This window comes from Narcine bancroftii, chromosome 8 (genome assembly GCF_036971445.1).
Source record: "Narcine bancroftii isolate sNarBan1 chromosome 8, sNarBan1.hap1, whole genome shotgun sequence".
NCBI classification, from domain to species: Eukaryota; Metazoa; Chordata; class Chondrichthyes; order Torpediniformes; family Narcinidae; genus Narcine; species Narcine bancroftii.
The window spans coordinates 159,574,817-159,585,834 of NC_091476.1; the positions used below are offsets into that span (position 1 = coordinate 159,574,817).

The 11,018-nt window shown below is 38.5% G+C and overlaps 1 protein-coding gene across 1 annotated transcript in view; it reads left to right on the forward strand.

Moving 5' to 3' along the window:
- LOC138741481 (transcription factor GATA-4-like) overlaps positions 1–2,635 on the forward strand; it is a 24,022-nt gene extending 21,387 nt beyond the window's left edge. Inside the window, exons 4-6 of the mRNA XM_069895661.1 lie at positions 27–114; positions 1,113–1,237; positions 2,015–2,635. Coding sequence (XP_069751762.1) covers positions 27–114; positions 1,113–1,237; positions 2,015–2,152 — 351 coding nt within the window. The 3' untranslated portion in view covers positions 2,153–2,635. The remainder of the gene's footprint in view (positions 1–26; positions 115–1,112; positions 1,238–2,014) is intronic.
- Positions 2,636–11,018: the final 8,383 nt, after the last annotated feature.

Here is an 11,018-nt window from a genome sequence, read left to right on the forward strand (position 1 = left end):
ACCCAATTTTCCTTTTGCCCTGATAGATTCCGCGACCTTTAGCAATGAAGAAAGAGGGGATTCAGACTAGGAAGCGGAAACCAAAGAATGTGAACAAAGACACATCCTGCCCTGGTAAGCAACAGTGGGCAGGACTTGTGATTGTTGTCAGGCAACCTTTCAGCTTTACTACCAAGGGACAAAGGTACAAGGTGGGGAGGGACGGGGGAATGAATAATAACAGTAAAATAATATACACCAGGAAGCTTGAGACCAATGAACTTCTTTATAAATCCTTGCTAGATATTTCCAGCCAATCTACATCAATGGAGGTTCTGACAACAATATATAATTCACACCGCATTCTAAATAATGTGGACGTCTATTTAATGGGAAGTACATTGACAGTGAGAAGCTGAACAACCAAAGGACTCCTCACACTAACCATCCGGATGTTCATAGCATGAAATATTTATTTATTTGTATAGGTTTAAATACCTGTCCTGCATAAGATTTATTGTTTGTCTGTATGTGTTACGTCTGGTTGTATGTCTGCTTTTTTTTTGCACTTTGGACCAGAGAATTCTGTTTCATCGGGTTGTTCTTGTAGAATCAGATGACAATAAACTTGACTCAGCAGACAGATGTGTGATGGAGGCCTCCACAAGGAATCTTTGAATAGAAATGGGCTGAAAGGGGCATTACGCCACTGGTTCAGGCCAGGCCAACCAACGAGATAGTGTTGGAGAGCCTGCCATTGGGAAGTTCACCAGCAAACAAGGGTGCAATATCTACAATGCAGGTGAATTGACATCCTACTCACTTAAATTCTGCAGTTTGCTGATGGAGATTAATATGAGGTTAATGGTGGGCAGGCATGAACGGAGTGTGATTCGTACTGCTGGGCAGGATGGAATTGGTGGGGTTGCTTTATTGAGTAGGTAGGAGATGGACTAGCCTTGGCTGTTGATAGTGGGCATGGCAGGATCGTCAGATGTGACTTGCATGGAATCTCTTATTTTTCACTTGTTTAATTTTACTGTGGATGGCATGGAGGACAGAGAATGTTGAATATCTCTAAAGTAGATTTAATCGGCAAATGCAATATTATTATTCATCTTTTTATCCTTCAGCTTCTTTTTCAAGTTTGCCATCCACCCCGAGCAGTACTTCCGTTGGTGCATTAGAACTTATCACACCAAAGACAGAGCCAGGCCTTTACTCGTCTGCATGCAGAGTCCAGAGGATTAGTACCCAGGTAAGTCCAAACAGTTGGAGAACTCTTTGGGTTATTTTACCTTTACCCATTGGGTTTTGAGAAAGGTGACACAGAGCTTGCCTTTTGCAGATTTTTAAAAAAGCCTAGAGATTAACTGTTAGAAATATTTCTTGTGAGCTATTAATGCCATTCATAACTTGGTTTCACCATTACTTTATCCCAAATCCATCATCATATTACAAGAAACCAATGTGTTTGGTCAGAGTTTCTACCTGGAGAAACCTGGGATCTCATGAACCTAAATGAAAAACCAGGGCTAGGTTAGGTTAGAGCTGTGGTTCTCAACCTTTTTTGTCCCACTCACATACCACCTTAGATATCCTTTACTAACCACTGAGCACCTATGTCATTCCATGGTGCTCTGTGGTTAATAAGGGATTACTTAAGGTGGTATCTAAGTGGGGAAAAATAGTTGAGAACCACTGGGTTAGTGATCTGGATCACTCAACAACAGAGTGGATGGGAGGGATAGATCAGACAACATGAGAAGCATTTGGATATCATATAAGTGTAAATTTAATCCTTTTGGTACTTGAAGGATGTCTCTACTTTCTCCTCTGTTGCAAGAAATGCAGTCAAAGGAATTTACTTCAAAGACCCAGTGTTTCCTTGCCAACATTTCCATGCCAGGTTGTAAGTTAATAAACAATTTCTTTGGGTAAAAATGTTAATACTGTTCTTAAACTATATTGCAAGCCTAACACAAGAGGGATCCTCCTGATGCTCTACTTCAACACCTTTATTCTTTATTTCCAGGACACATTAGGAGCAGGTAGCAACAGCCTTCGCTTCAGCATTCCAGCTTTGAAACTGACTAACTCAAGTGAACCAAGCACTGGCAGAGAATCCAAGGGAGGCAAATCTTACCCCTTTGGCAGCATGGAGCTGGTCTGACACTAAAGAGACCACCAACACAATTGTCTCACAGCTACATTTTCATTGATGGAGTTTGCAACTGAGATTCATTTTATCCGAATGAAAACTGGAAATGATAAAGAAAATAAAAGAATGTCAGAAAGAGAAATCAAATGGAATGCTGGGTCATATCTTGCTATAATTTAAAAGAATGAATGTTGCAAAAATGATGTCTTATTGCCAAGGCCTAACACCACCTAAATTCTATGTAGGTGACCCTGGCACAAATTGTTTCTAATTAAGTGCCTTCTTTGGACCACCATTTACTGTATGTCTCTAACTTGAAATAGATATATTTGGAGTGTGCTCCCTGGATAGATGCACACATGGAACAGTTTGAACAAGCCTTGCCTCTGGTAAAAATACATTTGCAATTCATTGAAAAATTATTTTTTCTTAGTGTAAGTAGTTTTTGTTCTATAATGGATGGTTCAGGTGAATAATAAAATGCAACTGAATAAATTCAGATTGTCTCTTGGCTATTGTATTAATCATGTAACCATAAAACAATTGCAATACAGAAACAGACCAGTTCGGCCCTTCTAGTCCACGCCAAACACTTTCTTCCACCTAGTCCCTTTGACCCGCACCCAGCCCATAACGTTCCATACCACTCTTGTCCATACACCTATCCAACATTTCCTGAAATATTAAAATCGTGCACGCATCCACTTCTTTGGCCAGAAGCTCATACCACACTCCCACCACCCTCTGAGTGAAGAAATTCCCCCTCATGTTTCCCTATATTTTTTCCCCTTCAATCTCAATCTATGTCCTCTTATTTGAATCTCACCCACTCTAAATGGAAAAAGTTTATCCACATTTATTCTATCTGTCCCCCCTCATAATTTTAATACCTCTATCAAATCACCTGCACTCCAGGGAATAAAGTCCTAGCCTGTTTTACCTTTCCCTGTAACTCAAACCATGAAACCCAGGCAACATTCTTGTAAATCTTCTCTGCCCTCTCTCTATTTTGATGATATCCTTTCTATAATTCGGTGACCAAAACTGCACACAGATTTGGCCTTACCAATGACTTATACAACTTCAACATGACATCCCAACTCCTCTGATTTATGAAGGCCAAAATACCAAAAGCTTTCTTCACCACCCTATCTGCATGTGATTCCACATTCAGGGAATTGTGGACCAGAATTCCTAAATCCCTTTGTTCTACTGCACTCCTCAATTGTCGACCATTTAACATGTATGACCTTTGCTGATTAGTTCTACCAAAATGGAAATTCCATCTGCCATCTTTCTGGCATCTCACTGGCCAGTATCCCACTGCAAGCTTTGAAAACCTTCCTCACTATCTACAAAACCATCAATCTTTGTTTCATCTGCATACTTACTAATCTAATTTACCATCCTATCATCCAGATCATTAATATTTGTGACAAACAATAGTGAACCCAGTACCAATCCCTGAGGCACTCCACTAATCACCGGCCTTCAATTCGACAAAAAAAAATTCCACTCTCTGGCATCTCATATCCAACCACTGTTGAATCCATTTCACTACTTCAACATTAATACCTAATGATTGAACCTTCCTAACTAACTTCTTATGGGGAATTTTGTCAATCTTGTCAGTACTACCTCCTCATTAATCTGTATATTTTCCATGACATCACTACCAGATTTCCCCACTTCACCTGGCTCAATATTCCTTTTCTTAGTGAATATTGAAGAATTTTATCCCCCCCCCCATCTCTTCTGACTCCTAACATAGCCTACCCCTCTGATCCTCAAGGGCTCAATTTTATCCCTCACTATTCTTTTACTTTTAATGTACCTGTAGAAACCCTTTGGCTATATCTTTACCTTGCCTGCCAAAGCAGCCTCATATCTCCTTTTAGCTTCTCTAATTTCTTTCTTAAGATTTTTTTGCACTCTTTATGTTCCTCAAGCACCTCATTTATTCCCTGCTGTACACATCTTTCTTCCTCAGAACAAAATTCCCAATATCCCTTGAAAACCAAGGCTCCCTATATTTTCTAACCTTTCCTTTAACCCTCACAGGGACTTTACTGACTCTGTGCTCTCAGAATTTCCCCTTTGAATATCCTCCATTTATCTGTCGCATCCTTCCCAGAAAATAAATTATCCCAATCTACACTTTCTAAATCCTTTCGCATCTCCACGAAATTAGCCTTGATCTGATCAAGAATCTCAACCTTAGGCCCAGCCCTAATCTTCTCCATAATTAACCTAAAACTAATAGTATTATGATCACTAGACCCAAAGTGATCCCCATCACAAACCTCTGTCCCCTGACCTATCCCGTTCTCTAATAGGAGATCCAATACTGCCCCCTCTCCAGTAAGATTTTCTATGTATTGATTTAGAAAACTTTCCTGAACACATTTGACAAATTCCAACCCATCCAGCCCTTTTAGAGTCAATGTGTGAAAATCTCCTACAATCACTACCTTATATTTACTTCTCATATATGCTAACTCCTTACAAATTTGCTCCTCTAACTCCCTCTATCCATTAGAGGGTGTATAATACACTCTTATTAGTCTTTTCATGCCTTTCCCATTCCTCACTTCCACCCAAATAACCCTCACTGGATGAGTCCTCCAACCTATCCTGCCATAGCACCGCGGTTATGTTTTCTCTAACAAGCAATGCGACTCCTTCACCTTTTATCCCGCCCTCTTCTATCAAAGTTGGTTAAGGTGTAAACTCTTTCAGACTAATACTCATATCTGGTTATTAGCACAGGAAATAAGCCAGAGCATTTAATGATACCCTTGCTTCTCAGCTTTCAGGATTGCTTGCTGGTTTATGTAAGTGCACAGCAGCTTGGAGCCAGAGTATGGTAGAAGAATACAAGGTTAAACTATTCTTTTATTAAGAAGAAATATATTCAGGAAGAACACTTTTATCATCCCTGACATGTGACTAAATGGTTCATTTCTAAAGCCTGGAATTTGTGTTAACATAAATTGGAGACAGTAGCAAGTTACACCATTTATGCAAGTTGAGGTTATACATGGGAATCAACGTCACTACTCAATTCCATCCACCTCCAGAACGATACTCCAACAGCATTTCACCGAGAGAGATAACATTCGCATCTAGTTAAGAGTGTTAATTTGTATTACACTGATCAGAACCTGCCTCTTGAAGAATAATATTTTTTTAAGAACATGGGAAGTTTCAATTACTACAAGTAACCTCTTTGGCACTGACAGTGCCCTTCTATCAATGTGGTGTTTCATTTATTTTCCACTCCTCTATTCCTCAAGCCCAATTTTATTTCATTTTTACATATCTAATTTGCACTTTCCTGATTTGGGGGCTCAACCAATATTCTTAAAACTGCATTGGATGGGATGTCAGAGAATGAAATGGTATGAGAAGCTCACCTGGTGAAAGTAGGGGAGGAGGGGTAAACATATCAGGTCCACACCTTGATGTTCTTTAAATAGATTTTCCAGTCCACAATCTGTCTGCTCTTAATCCCACATCAACAAAGACTTCCTCTTACAATCATCAGAATTTCCTCCAGGAACTCAGGCATCTCCTTGCTATGTATCACCTGCTCCCTCTTCCAATATATTCACCTGCTTTGGTAGGCATCAGCCTTCTGAATTGGGTTTCCTGCTTGGATGACCTAAATCCTATCAATCCTTCCTCTTATGCAAAGGAATCATAAATTAAATACATTTTGAATACACTGTAGTTTTAAGATGCAAGATAATCGGCAACCCCATAATTCCTTCTTTTCCAACTCCACAATGACCTCACACTAAACCTGTCCGTGGGCTATGGCCTCAGTTTCTCAGAAATGATTCTTCAGCCTGCTGGGTTAAGAGAACACTATTATGTAACCTTTTCACACTGATCCCTGAATGCTTGAGGTGGCCATCCATAATTATGAATTTTCACTGCAATCCACGAAGGAAGAGCCTGCAGGAAGCCTGTAGGCAAATGGAAGGGGCATGCATTTGCCACTGACTGCAACATTCTGGCTCTTGAATTATGCTGAATATTGATTGGCTCTTTGATCATCACAGCAGATTTTATTCAATTATAAAAATTGCATGAAGGATAAAATGGACAATGCTGTATCATAAAACCAGGCAAAAGAGTTGATATGCATCACATGATCTCAGATGGAGGATGATGAAGCAATGCACAATCAATCCCACATCACTATGTACTAAAGACTTCCATTCTAACACCTACCCATCCCTTCACTACATACCTTGTATTTCTTTCATTTTTTTAAAAAACAACCAGATCTGGTCATAATTTCTCAGGGTGTTAGAAAAATCAGCTTTATTGATATGTTGAATACCCTGGAAGTCAGGGTGCCTGGTCTCACACTGGCAATCTTCATCGCGAGTCATTTTGGCTCATGGATGAAGGGCACTCAGTTGAAGAAGGTTAAACATCTTTCAATCAGCAATTGTGGGAGGGAATGGGGGACAAAGGCTAGGAATAATTATTTTATGGAAGTTTCAATGCTGATTGGTGGTGAAATCTGGATTATTTACAAGTAGTTAAAGTGGAAGTGGATAAATATTTCATAGCTAGGAAGAAAAGTCTATAGAGAAATGGCACAGAAGAAGAGTAGAGGCCAAATTGGGTCAGCAACATTGGTCAGCAATGGACCAACATTGGTCAGTACATTGATGGGCATGATGACCAATTCCTGGTCCAATTTTCATACATCTTCAAACTGAAGATCGGGGCTCTTTAAGAAAAAAAAATTGCATTGAGAAAGAAGCAATTACGAATCATGGAAGACAAAATTGATTTTATGCATGCACATATCTAATTAATTAAGCATGTCTAAATAAAGTCAATTAAACCAGATGTTATTATGTAAAAATTGCATCTTCATAAGCAAAATAACCTTCAATAATGGGCTGATGATGAAAATATAGAGGTTCAGATGATTTCTGTTGATACTGTTGATATTGGCTTTGCATCCTCTGTTCATGGAGTTCCAACTGAATAAGATAATTTAAGACAATTTAAGGGACCCTGTGATCGCTAATGGAATGTCATTCCCAGACTTGATTCTGTGCAATTGGAGTCACTAGTGGTTCGCATTATCTCAGTTACTATATTTGAACTGGCAATTGAACCCATAGCAGACCTGATGCAATGATGTCAAGGGTCTGGAGGTATTGAAGCAGCAGGAAAAGAACACAGGATTTCCCTTGTTAGAGATTAGGTCACTGTGAAATCAATGTGAGTCCCGCAATTTGCTTTTGCAATATTCTGTTAAGTAACAACGTATTTCCAGTGTTGACTTTAGGAATTGCATTGTGGTTTTAGTGTCTCTGTAGAGGATTGTACAGACTGTTATCCATCCTTGTTCTCTGACTGCATTTCATCGGAATATATTTATTTTAGCTAAATAATCATTTAGATATTAATAAAAGTACAATGTCAGAGGTTGTTATAAGTACAAATTAATCAGATTATTTTAGTGAATGAATTGCAGTGTGAAAATAACACATTATAATGTGTTATTAAAATCAAAATCAAATAAAATCAAAATAATATGAAAATTTACATTATTAAACAAAAACAGAAGGTCTGATTTACAAATTACATATTTTGGTCTTAAAATACCCTTGTTCCATGAGCTCATTGTTTGTTACAAATTCATGCTTTAGCTGCATTGCCATGAATATTATCATTTTTATTTGTTTTAAAATGTCAATATTCATTGTGAAAGCAAAAATTTCAAAGTGCACCCCTGATAACACACCATAGGTAATGTAAATCCTTAACATATAGCCACAGCGGTTTCATTTACCACTTTTCATTTCATGCAAAAGTGTTCTTTCCAAGAAATTGTTTCCATTTTTATTACACTTGAATTTGAAAAAAAGCCAATTACTTTCCCTTCAATCGTTCTAATTAATTTGAAAACAGAAAGCTGGTCAAATTGACTTTACTACTCCCTTAAAATAGTACACCGGCCATGCCACAGGACCAACAGATCAGATTTTTAAATTTTTATTTGGTTAATATCATCTACTTGAATTATTCTCCTTCCACTTGACTGTTTGCAAGAAATTTCTTCAATAAATCTCAAACCTCATACCAATATCTGGCTGATATACTCACTGACAATAGGTCCAAAAATTGGGCATTCATGAAGATGCTTTCAAGCATTAGTTCAGACACCCTGCTGCAAGGCGTGAGTGTTATCAGGAACCACACACACAGATGATAATGACAGGACCTCCTGTCAGGACTGGCGTCTTAAACTTGGATGGAGAAATCCTGTCTTGTTGATTTGGTCCCTGATTTTGAAGTCGAAGTATTTTGCTGGCAGCATCTTTCCAGTTGTTTTGAAGCTGAACAATTCAGATGCTCCTTTATTTATTTATTGCTTATGAAAATTTTGCTGAGATTTTTTTCCAAGACATTCTTTTTAACATCAGATTATCAGCCTATTAGATTTAGTAAGGCTAAATATTCAAAAGTGTTATTTAGATTATTTTACTGTTGACAAGGGATATCATTTTAAAAAGATGACATTCATCTCATTTCTTTCCACATTGTCTGCACTTGCTTTCCTTTTAGACACATTTTGCGATGGAGATTGCCAGTGTGAGAAAGTAATATCCTGCATCAATTTGTGTGCAAGATCAGTTGTAAGTTTTGACCTGTGCATGTTTCTTAACAAAGTGGGTTAATCCAAGTATAGACTAATTGATGGAGCATAATTTATTGGTATCTGGAATACTAAAGGGACTTGAGGAACTTGGAAGCACATTTGTAAACAATATATTTGTACATTTTGAATGTAGAAATTCAGTAGGTAAAAGGATAAATTACAAATTTGAAATTCACAGAACAAGAAAGCAGATTGAAGAAACTCAGAAAAAGCACATAACAGGCTGATGCATTGAAACCCTTTTAATCACACAGTTATAACTGACTTAAGTTGGTCCACACCACCCTGCAAGCAGCAAACAACATGAGGAACGCTCAGCCACAGTGACAAAAATGAAAGAGAAACTGGATGAAAGTCTTTCTCACAGCAACATGGCTTGGTAGAAGTTGTGTACCAAAGAAAAGATAGTAACTAGTACTGCGAACAGGAAAATAACTAAACATCCTCTTCAAAGTTATTTTTAGATTTTCTGCTGCCTTCTCCGCATTCCAGGAGACAGGAGTCCATGAGTTTCTTCTTTCTATCCCTCATTTGACCTCGTCCAAGATCATTGGCAATGAAGTCAATTGCCAAATTAAGAAAGTTGGATTTAATGATGTAAACATTAAGAGACAAGGACTTTGAAATAAAGCAGCCAAATCTCTTTGTATCTTCATGGGTTTTATATTTTTCAAATCAATTTGTTGCATGTTTAGTCAATTGTATAACTGATCCAAATCTTTGACTTCCTCTTGGGTTCCAAGCCTTCCAGTTTGACCCGCACAAGGATCTCAGGTTCCTACATAGCACTAACTGCTGTTCTCTCCCCTTCTCTCGTCAAAAACGGTGTCTGCGGACTTTCATGTTTTATTTCCAGTTGGGTTGTTGTTGTTTTATTGTAACAAAAGGCTCCCTGGATTGAGATTCAATCAGTTCCTAATTTTGATGCATGAAAACCAATTTCTGCATCATCAACCAGAGGAACTGAATGAAAACACAGAGTCTTTTGCCCAGAATAGGGGAAATCCATAACCAGAGGACATAGGGTTCAGATAAGAGGAGGGGGAAGAAATGTAATAGGGACCTGAGGGGGTGCTAAGTGTATGGAACAGGTTGCCAGAGGAGGTGGTTGTGGCAGGCACTATTGCAAGGTTTAATAAAAATTTGGACATATATATGGATCGGATAAGTTTAAAGGGATATGGCCAAACACAGGCAGGTAGGACTAGTGTGAGTGGAACATTTTGATCGACATGGGCAAAATTGGGTCAAAGGGCCTGTTTCCACATTGTGTGACATAATTTGGTTGTACACCTGCACACAGAGTATCACTAAAACCAAAGCAACAACTTGGTCCCTCTTCTCCCAATTAACATTTTTCTCAGTTGCAAGTGCAAAATGTACAAGATAGCATTGCATGCATATTACACTGTTTCCAAATTACAGTTCTGTTGACCAATAACGGTAAAAGGTTTAAAGCATATGCACTGCTAAACCACCAATGAATGCATGCAACAGGAAGATTATTCCCACCTCCCTCATCCACCAACTGGTCATGGGGTCTAAACATTAATAGCCTGGGTGACAGCAACCAGACAACACCAAGCAAGTAAGAGGCTTGGTATATAGCAGCAATGCATCATCTCCTGGACGTTCCACCACTTGCAAGTCACAAATCACAAACATGATGGGACAGAGTCCACTTTCCTGATTGAAAGCAACTTCAACAACTCTCAAGAAGCTTCATACCATCAGTAGTAGCTTCCTTGAATGACATCCCAGAAAATGTTTAACATTCATTCCTTCCTCCACCTGAACACAATGGCAGAAATGTATACCATGTCGGTGGATCTATGAAAATTGAACTCTGTGCCAGGCCCACGGAGTTGCACGAGCAGTACGATTAAATTGCAATAATGCACAGTGGAACAAATAAAAGTACTCAAACTATTAGATTCTAGGTGACATGGTAAAGAGAAAAACACTATATTTGAGCTGTCTGTGATGGACAAACTAGTATAGGTGGATAGAATGTAGAACAGTACTGCATTGAAAAAGGCCATTTGGCTGACAACATCCCACCGATAACAATGCCAAATTAAACGAAATCTCTTCAGTCTGCACATGATCCATATCATACTCCCTGCATATTCATGTGTTTATCTAAAAGTGTCTTAAATTCTTCTTTCATATTTGCTTCCA